We start from the raw sequence: 13,642 nt of genomic DNA, 5'->3' as shown, positions 1-13,642 counted from the left end.
GTACTCAGTAAATGTTCACGTCCTTCTCAAAGGTGAGAGGAAGCACAGGTATAATGATGTAAATAATTCTATGACGTGGTATAAACACCACAATCAATGGCCTAACCAGAACCATCTTCAAAGGACTTTACTTTCTAATTAAGTTTCCAGAGATAATAAATTCCAAGATTATGACAGATATTCCTAAGAAAATTGCCTAAAGTGGGGGCAGCAAACTCAAATGCATGTGTGGGCTTTGTAGGTAACATGAATAAGGGAAACAGGCAAGCTGGGGATTGCCGCAGATCAGGGAAGCGGCCCCATCCAAGGGGCAGATCCCAGCCCCGTTAAGTGATAGCAGTGAAAACGCAATGCAGGTTCAGTCTTGCCAGATACTTCAAAGTCCATTCCTTCTCCTGTGAAATCTCTGGTTTTTAACTGTTGGAATCCAATTCATATTTAAACACATACAGACCCCCCAAACAATTTTCAGGCTAAACTGATTGTCTATGAGCTGCCCTAGAGCCAGAGACCCTCGGGTTGGTATCTCTGGCCAGTTGGTGAACACATATAAAAGCCCCAAAAGGTAAGCTCCTTTTTTTTTTTTTTGCGGTACGCAGGCCTCTCACTGTTGTGGCCTCTCCCGTTGTGGAGCACAGGCTCCGGACGCGCAGGCTCAGCAGCCATGGCTCACGGGCCCAGCCGCTCCTCGGCATGTGCGATCTTCCCGGACCGGGGCACGAACCCGTGTCCCCTGCATCGGCAGGCGGACTCTCAACCACTGCACCACCAGGGAAGCCCGGTAAGCTCCTTTCAAACGCAGTTTTTGGCCTTCTTATGTTCTTACATCATAAAAGCATCTTTTGCAGTGCTTTTGGTAGTCTGCATGAACCTAAGAAGCCGTGAATTATATGAAATTCTTATGTGAAAGAGAAAGACAACTTCAAATTATGTTCAAATCCACTTTTATTAAAATTATTTGGCAATTCTGGCAGCAGTACAGTCTTTGACCACTGGACACGTTAGACATGAGTTTATAATTTTGGTTTGTTGTGGGTTTGGGTACCTGTATTTTTCTAAATCTTCTGCCCTTCATTTCATTACCAAATGGCAAAGTGCCTTAAGTTTCTCTATCTACAATACCCTATTATTTATAGAACGGGAATTTGTAAAGTAAGATTGAAAAAATAAAATGCACAGATTCAAAAACTTCTCTTCAAATATTAAGAACATACAAAGTATAATGAAGACATCTACATTTAGTCCTCCAAGTAACAAGGTGGGTGGTTTGATGTCTTGTTTTTATTTATTGCTAATTATAGTTCAGAGACCAGTGTTTCCAAAAACTATAAAAACCTTCATCGACATTCCCGGTATAGTTCCAATGGGTTTAGAGGGTAAAATGAGTGGAGCACTTGATTTGGCCTTTAAAATCACAAGCCTTTTTATCTTTAGTGGGATTTTTTCTTCTACAGTAGCTCAGGGCACTATTTGCTTACTTAATGCCTTATGATTAGCATCTGCCTTATAGTAGATCTAAGTATTGGCCTTGTAAAGTATATTACTGGACAGCAAATGGAAGGAGGGCTTCCTGTCCAAGGCAAAACTTTCACCGGACCTTAAAGTAAAACCTCAGAGGGTCTGGTGCTCCTTAGTTGTTCTCCAGTGATCCTGAAGTTGTCTGTAGGAAAGAAAAAAAGAAAGCTGTGTAAGAATCTTTACATGAGACATTTCTGCTTGTTCTAAGTAGTCCTGCTTTTCTGGCAGTATATGAAAATCCACTGCATGGCAATGGAGCCCTGTTGTTTCCTTCCTGTGATAAGAGTATCTCTTGGGGCTCGTAATGCTGGAAATAAGCAGAGCAATCACTTGAGAAAATTCTGCCCTAGCTTCTTTCAAAGGCTGTACTTTCATAAGACTGATAAGGATGTTCAGTCTTTGTTTTCACGCATTGTGTATTTCTGGGCATTCCCAGGACTAACTAAAGACCATTCCCCCAAATGGCCAGTTTATTTCAGTGATAGAAGATTGCCACACCATATTATTTTTGGTTGCCATCACTACTCAAAGACAAAGCAACTTGGCAATCAAAACAGGCAAGTTTCTTTATTTATTGTTATCAGAATAGGGTCTCAACTTTGCAAAGGTTAACTATGTAAGTTATTTGTGTTATCTCAGCAAACTGGAACTATGAACATCAAGTCATAGTAGTAGCAGTTTTATCAATATAGTTCTCACTCTTATTTCCCTAATAAATGAAGAGAAATATTTTCTTTAGGAATAAGCATACAGTTTGAAATTTTGAATAAGCAATTCTTTGCATCTAAGTATTATTTTATAAATTGAAAATACAGTCTCCAAAGTTAAAGAAAATAATAGAATAGAATGGGCCTTTTCTCCAAGTTAAGACTTATCTCAAGAATACTTAAAAATACTTAAAACTTAAGATATTTAAATAATACCTAGAACAAAAAAGCAATGCATCAGTGTAATGCTGCCAACCCACAAAGCATTTAAACACAGGAGAGAGAAATTATACTTACAAATGGAGTCCTGATTCCAAATTTGCTATGGAATGTCATGGTGACTTTGTTTTTATGTCCTGTTCTTTGATCAAAGGCATGGCACGTATCAAAAGGCGGACTGTACAAGTGAAGGCTCACGGCAGGTTCTGTATGGCTAATATTCTCTACTCGATGTAAGCCAATGGAATCTAAACAATATTGAAGAGGGATGGGTAGATGAAGGAGCTTAGATGCTAGCTGTAGGTAAAAATCTGGTCAATTGCCCAAGATCCTAAATCAACTGATACATATGAATTATTAAAAGTTAGAATTGAACTTCCAGTTAAAAATAGTAAATGACACGCATTCTGCTTTCTCCTAAAAACTTCCCTACAACTGCAGTAAAAGAATAAAGACATCAACATACAAAGATAAAGGGAAAAGAAAAAACTTTTTTATTAAAGTTTAAAAAAAAACTTTAAAAATTTGAAAGCTTAGAAGTAGATGGATGGCTTTGCAGAGGAGAGAAAGCTAAATCCTCAGCTACCCTTGGAGATGGCCAAGAAATAACCTGATTTATATCCTGAAACTAACAAACAGCTCAGGAACTGGCAGCACATGTACTTCCTGAAATGAAGGTGAACATGGGCTATAAATACAAGAACTGGTTGAAGCCTATTTAAGTTTTGTCACAAAGCTTTTTCACCACCTCACCTTCTCTCCATCCCTGGTAGAAATTAGAGATCTATTCTCTAGAAAGAGTACAACAGATAAACTCAGGACTGGTGGATACCTGGTGAAAAACAGGTGACTTAAGTGAAAATTTACACACTGAGTGGTAAGATCTCCACTTTCTTCATCACATGGCTGCCAGAATGCTGCCAGACAGGAATTTCTTCTCCAGGCAGGAGATGGGAAGCAGCTTCTCTGAGAATCTGATCAGCTCAAGAAAAAAGTCCTGAGGATATCACCACTGATTGTTCCTCAAGGAAAAGATTTACCAGACGATCCTAGAGTGAAGTCCAGTTGACAGACACCATCATGTTTGAAAGCTACCAATTAACTTTTTTGTCTCTGGTTTTTAAATATTAGCACATACTCAAGGCCATCACACATGTGAGCAGAGCCTCTAGAATAAAAGAGGCCAGAGCAACCTGAAAAAAAGGCAACATGGGGCTTCCCTGGTGGCGCAGTGGTTGAGAGTCCGCCTGCCGATGCAGGGGACATGGGTTCGTGCCCCGTTCCAGGAAGATCCCACATGCCGCGGAGCGGCTAGGACCGTGAGCCATGGCCGCTGGGCCTGCGCGTCCGGAGCCTGTGCTCCGCAACGGGAGAGGCCACAACAGTGAGAGGCCCGCATACTGCAAAAAAAAAAAAAAAAAAAAAAAAAAAGGCAACATGAAATAGACACTACTCAAGAGAAGCCTTAAAAAAACAAAATCAAAAACTTATCATTAATATCTTCACAGAGCTAAGAGGAAGGGAATTCTCTAGCAGGCCAGTGGTTAGGATTTGGAGCTTTCACTGCTATGGCATGGGTTCAATCCCTGGTCAGGGAACTAAGATCCCTGCAAGCCACAGAGCGTGGCCAAAAAAAAGAAAAAAAAGAAAAAGAGATGAGGAAAATACTATATTAAAAGGACTAGAGAATAAAAAGAGCTTTTAGAAATATAAAGATGATAGCAGAAATAAAATTCCGAATAGAAGGGTTGGAAGAAAAAGCTGACAAAGACTCAAAGAACAAAGGGCCAAAGACAGAACATAGGAAAGATTAAAAAAACCCCAAAAACTAGAGGACTAGTTCAGGAGGTTTAATATCTGATCAACAGTAGTTTCAGAAACAGAACAACAAAATCAAAGAAACAACTTGAGAATATTTTCTTGAATTGAAGGACATGAATTTCTAGATTGTAAGAACCTACTGAGCTTCCACCACAATGAGTGTCATGAAACAAACTGCATCACTGTGATACTGGGGACAGAGAAAAGACACCCAAAGAGAAGTCCCCAAAAGTTTCTAGAGAGAAAAAATCGGATACATACATAGTAAGATTCAAAAATCAGAATGGTACCAACCAGGCTTTGAACAAGAAGAATGGAAACTGAAAGACAAAAGATTACCTTCATAGTTTTGAGAGAAAATGACTGCCAGGTCATGATTTCATATCCAGCTAAATTATCTATCAAGTTGCAAGGGTTGTAATATAGAGATTTTTAGATATAAGAGGTCTCAGAAATTTACTTTCCATGAACCCTTTCTCATAGGGCCGTTGGAGGATATGTTCCACCAAAACAAGGCCACAAACCCAAGACAAAGCAGACGAGACCAGGAAACAAGGGGATAAGCACCAGGAGAAAGTAAATGGAAAGCCTGGATGATGTGAGGGGACCACAGGATGAGCCCTGGCCAACCAATCCACACTGAAGGAAGTCAAAAGGCCTGGGGGAGATGCCTTCAAGAAGATTAAAATAAACAAAATACTTGATTTTTATAACTATGTTGATAAGAAATTTATATAGTAAGGAGAGAGTTGGAAGATTAATCAAGGAAGGAATTCAGTGTATTAGTGTAGTTAGTATAGGCACCTAATTTGGCCTTATGCTTTACGATCTAGCTCCATGAGCTTGCATGACAAAGAAGAGCAAAGCCCAGAAGCAGACGACTTTGGTTCTACTCCCAGCTAGACTGACTACCATTGAACAACTCAGAACTTCTTGGATCTTCTGTCTTCGTCACTTAACAAAATGGGGCCTGGGCTTCCCTGGTGGCGCAGTGGTTGAGAGTCCGCCTGCCGATGCAGGGGACACGGGTTCATGCCCTGGTCCGGGAAGATTCCACATGGTGCAGAGCGGTTGGGCCCGTGAGCCATGGCCGCTGATCCTGCGCGTCCGGAGCCTGTGCTCCGCAACGGGAGAGGCCACAACAGTGAGAGGCCCGCGTACCGCAAAAAAACAAAAACAAAAACAAAAAATGGGGCCTAATTCTCAGATCTGCAAACTCTTTGATTTTATAGCCTACTGCTTTTATAATACACTGGCTTGCTTTTGAACAAAAGTTAAACATTTTGAAGAACTGACTGCCCTTTATACAAATAACTTTTTTTCCTCCAATTGCACCTCCAATAGACCACCCAATGCAAGCAAAGATCCCACAAAAACAAGTCACCCACCCTTTAGAAGTCCCCAAAGCTCACATCTGATCCCTAAATGTTAGTAATCCCAGCATTATTATTATTATTATCTCTTTGCCTCCTTTTCCTTTATGCCAATGATGTACTGTCACAGTAATATCGGACTTTTCTTGGTGATACTTAGGGATGCCAGCTTGGTTGAGGCAATGTTCACCTTCTGCCTATTACAATAAGTAACTTGATCTCCTTGCCCCACTCTCCCTTTCTTCCACCCTATGACGCATATTGCTACTGGATTAATCAAGATATTCCTGAACAAAATTCTGCTGACCAAAGAAAGTTTTTACTTTAAGCTAGTCTTGGAGGCTAAGGCCCTGATCTTACTTTACTCTCCTACTACTCCTATCCAAGCCCATTCATCTTCCCCTCCGGCTAGACCGTTCCTGCATAGTCTTCATTCTTTGCAATGTTTGAATGAACAACATTCTTTGAACATGGGTTGTGCCTTCACCCATGTTCTCTCTTGTACTTGAAACACCTTTCCCCCCCTAATCACTATCCACATCTAGCCCTCCTCCTGCATCTGTAAAAAATCAAAGGTTACAAGTTGGTGGCTTTTCAGTAATGCATCTACAGAAATATTTCGCCTGTCCTATCGAGTATTTTACTGACTGGCAAAATTTCCCATAACGATCAGAATTTCCCACCTTTATGGAAAAAGAAGTCAGGACGATCTCACTGGAGCTGGGTGACCACGTTGTCCCTTTAGACAGGGCAGCTTGCACACCAGTTCCCACAGCATAGTTCCGGCCTGCATCACTCACTCACTTTACCTGTTTGGCTCCTATAGACTTTTGCACTGAAGACCCTTAAAAAAAAAACTTAGGTGTTCTCCAGGATCTAATGTAGCTTTATAATGACTCTATGACTAGCTGAAAGTTATTACTCTGAAAGGCTTTTGAGCAGTACCAGCAATCTTGTTCTTAGCAATCTGGTGTGCCTGCTATATACAGCAACCCTCAAATAAGAGTCTCCTACCACCTGAGAAACTAACTCCTTTGTTACGTGAATGGGGGAAAAACTTCCTATACAATCTGACTTCTGTAACTGACTTGCATTCTCAAACTAACTGAACAAATTTAGGCCAAGTATCAAGGCCAATACTGAACGTTAAGATCTGAGAAGAACGAACCTGCTTTGCCAGAAAAACCTCTGTAATATTTTGTTTTATATAAGTGGGATAGCATCCCAACTAAGACTATGGGCTTTGGCATCAAATTCTTTGGGTTCAAATCCTGAGTGACCTTGGACAGGTTATTGAATCTTCCTATGTGTTGGCAATTTCATTTGTAAATGGGAATAATATAAAAAGTTATCTCAGGACTTTCCTGGTGGTACAGTGGTTAAGAATCCGCCTACCAATGCAGGGGACACGGATTCGATCCCTGGTAGGGGAAGATCCCACATGCCTCAGAGCAACTAAGCCCGTGCACCACCAACTACTGAGCCCATGTGCCTAGAGCCCGTGCTCCACAACAAGAGAAGCCACCACAATGAGAAGCCCACTCGCCGCAACTAGAGAAAGCTCGCACATAGCAACGAAGACCCCACACAGCCAAAAATAAATTAATTAATTATAAAAAAAGTTATCTCATGGAAGCTTTAAGGAGCTTTTTGGAAAGTTACTAAGTCCTTTAGGAACACAGATGTTAATCACTGCCTCTACTGAAGAGCATTTGGCTCTCCTATATCACATTTAGAAGAAAGAATTAATTCTTTGTAAGAGATCTAGAAATCATTGCTAAATAATGTGCTTCAAAAAGTTTCTCTTGAGAATACTCTTTTTAAAGTAAGCTGTATGCACTTTAGTAAAACAGGGACTAGCTAGCATTCTTAATCAGTTTCGGAACATTTCTTTACATTTTCTAATGAAAGACTAACACTTCCAACTTGGCCTCACGCCTTTATTAAAAGACTCTACTTATGTAAATTCATGTTCGATTCTAACTGTCCTAAGACTTGGTAGGTAAATGACTCTTCAGTGGACACTAACCTGCATGCATATGTTTTTAATAAGTGATTCCAATCCACATGCAAAGCTTTAAAAAGACAAAACCCACTGCTTTTAGATCACTTCCTAAGCAGATGAAATCATGACGCCACGATGCAGGTTCTATTGCACACATATAAGCAAGCAATATTTCAAGTGGAAGTTCAAGGTTTTTCCCACTTGTTGTTAGAAAAATTGGATGTTACCGTTGATGTAGGCACACTGGTTTTCCCTCAAGATTCTTTCAGACTTCTTGATCATCTCATTGGATTTTTTGTCAGGCCAGGCAAATAATGTCTCCTTTAGATTTCCCTGCAGCATCTTCAGAAAGCAGTGGGAGTCAGTGTGATCGTGGATACTGCTATATATACACAAAATGACAACTAAACTCAGTAGATGGTCCAGAACCCACACTTGTAACAATCTGTCCAGAGCTTACAGCTGCCAACTGTCAATAGGACGTCTCCCAGGCCAATATCCATTTCAGCTGGAGTTTTAAATGTCGTCAATTTATAATTCAACATTGTTCAGGGCAAAGTAATAAAATACTATGTCTTCCATATCAATGCATATAAGGGGTACAGTTTTGACCCATACCCTTACAGAAGAACAATTCATCTTTTTAAACCTTGTTGTAATACTCCTTTGATAACAGAAACATAAAACCAGTAATCATTTATCTTCTCCAAAATATAGCTTTTAATAACTCAATTAAGCTGGGCTAGAACTTGAGTTAAAAACTACATTACAGAAATTTTAGAGTGGATAAAAAATCCTTTATCTGTAACTGCATCACATTGAGAAGATCACATAACAGTGTTTTTTCCCCAGGCTTTTTCTTTTTTCTCCTTCTTCTGGGGGACAAAAGGTATGCACATGTGTGTTACCAGCTGAAAATTATACTATAAAGCATATGAAATGTTAATATTTTATACATTTAGAGTATCCTATCTGTGATTACCTCCCAGTATTGATGGGAGAAAAAAAGCAAATTGGATCTGGGGAAAGAATTTATTCCTATAATCTTAAATAGTATTTAAGTTTAGTACGTAGTATTAGCTATAGGGTAGATTAAAAAATATGAACCTGTATATGCTATAGCATGTATTTCATATGTTGAATTCTGTTACCCCATATATGTATCATGAGAACTTGTTTTCTAATTTACAGAGCCTTGTTCTACTCCTGACGTATAATCTGCTTTCAAGAAATATTGAGAGAATGAAAACAACCTCATTCTATATGAGTAAGTAAATGCACTCTATAGACCTAACTTTCCAAAATCTTGTAAATTCATGTTTACTTTTTCCCACCAAAAATGGGTCAGGATTATTGGCTTTTTTCTCTTTTTTTTTTTTTTTACCATTCTCAAGAGACTGAGAAGGATCTGCTTAAAGAGGTAACAATACTTGACTGGTAGTAAGACTTGCAAATGTATAAACTAAGGAAAAATTAAGGGACCAAGTTTCAAGAATTGGTATTAGTCTAAGTTGTCTTATCTTCTGTATACAGAAAATAAACAATTAGCTTGAAGTAGAAAGAAATTTTCTGAATTTGTGATTTGCTTTTCTAGCTCCAAATCTGGATGCTTTGGTCTTTGGTCCGACAATTGTTTACACACTTCAAAGCACCACAAAGGTCAAGTTTTAGCACAACTTCATAGAAAGTTTAACTCCACAGAACACAGAGAGATTAAATTAAGCTGGTTACTTACCTCCACCTCCTTTGATTTACTACTCATTTTGGGGGAAGGTCTGTCATAATACATGGTATATGCTAAACCCCTCACGCTAATTCCCATGAGAATTTTTGCTGGGATTAGGGGACATTGTGAACAAATAATTACAACATGCGATTTGTCAGTGCTCACAAGGCACGTCGCCAGCCTGGCACTGTACTTTTCACATGCTGGAATAAATACTGAATAAATATCTGAATGAATAGTTGTATTACCTGCCATGTCCTTCGCCCCAACATAGAATCATGAGATTAAATTTTCCATTTCCTTGATCCACAAGATTTCGGGTATATCTGAAAAGAACGTTTTCAAAAGTTTGAATTTGGTCGATGAGACAAACACAGGGAAAAATAAGTGTGTCATACAGTATCATTCATTTACAAATGCTAATATTTTTACCTAGAAGCAACTTTAAATGTGGTTGTCTAATTAGAAATCGAGCACAAATGAAAGCAAATATTTTTTCACAGTTCATTTAGACATTTTTGTATTTTGAATCACTGTGTTTATAGCTGCTCAGTTCTAATTAATGGCACGAAAAAGGTAGGAGAAAAAAATTAAATTCCTTGAGTCTCCATGTGACAGCCTCAAACTGATAAAAAGAATAAAAATTTCTCACAGAAAGCATTTTCAAAGTGCACTACTGCTCTAGGCAAGAATGCTGGCTATTGTCTTTTTCCCCCCCCTCCCTGTAGCTAAACCAGAATTTGAGAAACAAGGTTTCATTAAATAGCTGTTCTAGAATTCTCCTTAGTTTTACTAGAGTCCAGACACAAGCGACATCCACGTTCAAAAGCATCATGATGAAACGTCCTCCACAAATAGAGCGGACGTTGACCTAAGTACCAGAACAAAAGCGACTACACTTGGGAAGTAAAATAACACTCTAAACCTTTTACAATGAGGAGAAATTAGTAATTGGCCCCCAGAAATCCCAAACCAAAACAACCACATCCACACCATCCCCCACCCCCTCCAAAAAATCAACTTTAAAGTTTCTATTGGTCCCACAGGTACTCTTGACACCATCTAATTAACAAAGTTCGATAATTATGACGTACATTTAGACTATTTTTTTTTAAACATTTTATTGGAGCATAGTTGCTTTACAATGCTGTGTTAGTTTCTACTGTACAGCGAAGTGGATCAGTTATACGTATACATATATCCTCTCTTTTTGGATTTCCTTCCCATTTAGGTCATCACAGAGCATTGAGTAGAGTTCCCTGTGCTATACAGTAGGTTCTCATTAGTTACCTCTTTTATACATGGTAGTGTATATATGTCAATCCCAATCTCCCAGTTCATCCCCTCCGCCTCCCGGCCCTTTCCCCCTTGGTATCCAGACGCTTGATCTCTACGATAGACTAATTTTTAAGGAAAGGAATCTTTACCCCTTTTGTTTGTTCACATGGTCATCTGTTCACTTATGTCCCACATGCCCCTTTGCTCCCCTGCGCTGGAGGCCAGGTGCTGGCAGAGTAGGATCACTGAGAGAGTTGATTAGTAAGTGCTTTTTAGATATCAGTTATCTTTACTTTGGAGCCCTTTTAAGGACCTAGCAGGCAGCTGTGCACACAGCCTTTAATTCACAGTAAATGGTTCCTGTACCAGGGATCCTACTTTTCCCTCCTCCAGCCCTAGGGTCTTGCTTCTCTGGGGCTTCTTCCAGACAATTTACTGCTTGGCCCCCAGTGGAACATATTTTCTCTTGATTCTTCTGCACTGGCCTTCCCAAGGTCAGAGATCAGATTCCTTCACAGTACTAGGACACTTATTACATGCACAAAATACTACCACATTGATTTCTGCTCTCCCATCTCCCTCCCTCCCTACTCCAACTGCCCGCCTAGGAGTGCACCCATTATTTTACTGAGCTGTGCTTCAGAAACCTGTGGAATAGGTCAATCCAAAGGTTTCAAGTGGTTTAGAGCTTGTCAATCAAGATAAATTCAAGGCCCCTGGAAATGCCCTTGTTCTATAGATTAAAAGCCTATACAGCATACCCTGCTTAATTAATTTCACTTGGTCAGTAATAAATCTAGGCAGAAGAAAACTATTATGGCCACCTTGTGTCTACAGGGGGTTTAGCAGTGGTTTAGAGTGTGGGCTCTAGAATAATGCTAATTTGAATCCTGGAGCCGCTAAGGAACATTAGTATGACCTTGTGCAGGTAATCCAACCTTTTCATTGCCTACTATTTCTCACCTGTAAAACAGGGATAAGAATGGTACCTATCTCAGAGCTGTTGTGAGGTTAGCAGTTAATACATGTGTCAAGTGATTGTAAGAGTACTAGAGCCCATAACAAGCCCTCAATTACTTGGAGCTAATGGCAAAATTACTCTGGTAGCTTTATGGGCAGCCACAGAAGGATAGGAACCAAAGGAATTTCCTAGAACCACTTGCAAGTGGAAAATAGGATCCTAAGTAGACTTCACTTTTCTATTTCAGTTCCTAAAGTACAACTGAAACAGCCTTTGGCGACAAAACTTTACCAGACACACTGTATATGCTGACGTAAAGTGACTAACTGAAATGGCTTCAAAGGAAAGCTTCATCTTTTCTTATTCTTCTCTTTCAACTATGCTCCCTTCCCTGACCTCATCACAACCAACCATTAAGACTGAAGCGCTGGTTACCCTTCGGAAAAGAAACCCTCATTCTTCAGGGTGATTAAATTTTACTTCTCTCCCCAGAGGATTGGTAGGCTGTTTCATTTTTTATTTAATCTCCAAGCCAAGGCATCTCACTCAAGCACCTCTGAGGAGCAGGGGTCTCCAATTTACATTCCAGACCCTCAGATCTAAGGATAAGGAAAAGCATATTGCTTGGGGGCTGCAAGAAAAGCACTCGTTTATTTTGAGAACCTGACAGTGGGTTTAAATAAACCCCCAGCCCGGGGAGTCCAACTGGTTTGGGAAAGGGGGCATCATAAACTGAAAAATAGCAGCTGACAACCCCAAGTCGTTATTTTGTATTAACAAAAATGCTTGTTGGCAGACGCCTGCTTGCAAGCGACCGAGGGAGAAGTGATGGAGAATTGGTGTCGTTTAACTGCGTCCTCCACCGTCACCCTTTTCTCCGGACCGCTGTTGGAGTGCTCTCCTGATAACACCCCGGTTAGTCCAGACAGCCAGAGTCTGAGGGCATCCAGACACCGGGGTCTCCCCGCATCTCCTCCATATTCTAGGCTAGCGACGGCTCCGCTTGCGGGGTGGGGGGGATGCGGGTGGCAGAAGGAGTGGCCGTTCGGAAGCCGAGGGGTTGATCAACAAGAAAAGAACAGAAAACTTGCACCGCTCGGTGGCCTCCCCTCTGGGAGCCTGACGCAGACTCCTGCCGGTGGGACACGCCTTCGGCCCAAAGCGCCGAACGCCCGCCCCGGTGTTCGCGGGCGAGGAGGCGCGGCGCTGGAGTGCGGGAGACGGCCGGGAGCACTGGGAGGGTGGGCGCTGCGGGCGCCGGGCGGCCCGCGCTCTCCGGGAGTCAAGACCCGCTCCCCACGCGCCCGCGCCGGCGCCCGCTCGGACTCAAGAGTCGGCGCCGGAGAGTCTCGGCGATCAGGGCGAAAGCACGCTCACCTGTACTGGTCGAACTTGGCGTACACTGCCCACTCGGCGGGGCTGCTCTCGTAGGCTTCCAAGACGGCCTGCACCTCCTCCACATTGACCTCCTCGCCGGCGAAGAGCTGGTGCAGGATGCGGATCAGATCGGCCAGGGTGCGTGGCTTTAGCACCTCGGTCCGCTCCATCCCTTGCGGACTGGCGGCGCGCGTCTCGCTGCTGGGCTGCGACGGAGGAGCTGAGTGAGCCGAGGAGCCGGGGGCGAGAGTTCCTAGCTGCTAGCCAGACAGTTACACACAGCCACGAAGCCCCCAAATGCACGAGTGCCACAGCGTAAAGAAACCCCCGCCAAGATACCCACCGTGGCGGATCAGAGTACGGGCCGCGCACACAAATCTGGACCAAACCTGCTGGGTTCGGCCTCCCCGGGCCCTTTTTAAGGTCTCGGAGTCACCGGGAATGTACCAACGTCCCTCGGAGGGTGGGGAGAAGCGAGGAGCGACCTGAGAAGGGTGGCGGAGGCGGCGAGAGCGTGCGGGCAAGGCCCACGCACACGGCCCCGGCCCCCTCGGCACCCCGGCCCTAGCGGAACCCTTCTCTCCCGGGTCCCGGTGCTCGCGGTGGGCTGCGCGCAATCTCTCCCCCACCGTAACATACCGTCTTTCGGCCGCCCAT

The 13,642-nt window shown here is 42.2% G+C and overlaps 1 protein-coding gene across 1 annotated transcript; it reads right to left on the bottom strand.

Moving 5' to 3' along the window:
- Positions 1-927: 927 nt before the first annotated feature.
- CDO1 (cysteine dioxygenase type 1) lies at positions 928-13,627 on the bottom strand. The gene is made up of 6 exons (XM_032626588.1): positions 13,329-13,627; positions 12,986-13,191; positions 9,618-9,695; positions 7,871-8,025; positions 2,523-2,692; positions 928-1,660 (listed from the first exon to the last, which is right to left on the bottom strand). The coding sequence occupies exons 2-6, from the start codon at positions 13,153-13,155 to the stop codon at positions 1,631-1,633; spliced, it is 603 nt and encodes a 200-aa protein (XP_032482479.1). The 5' UTR covers positions 13,156-13,191; positions 13,329-13,627; the 3' UTR covers positions 928-1,630.
- Between the last annotated feature and the right edge of the window lie 15 nt (positions 13,628-13,642).

This window comes from Phocoena sinus, chromosome 3 (genome assembly GCF_008692025.1).
Source record: "Phocoena sinus isolate mPhoSin1 chromosome 3, mPhoSin1.pri, whole genome shotgun sequence".
In the NCBI taxonomy this organism is placed as follows: domain Eukaryota; kingdom Metazoa; phylum Chordata; class Mammalia; order Artiodactyla; family Phocoenidae; genus Phocoena; species Phocoena sinus.
The sequence above is the reverse complement of the archived record's forward strand: the minus strand, read 5'-3'. Positions and strand labels throughout refer to the sequence as shown.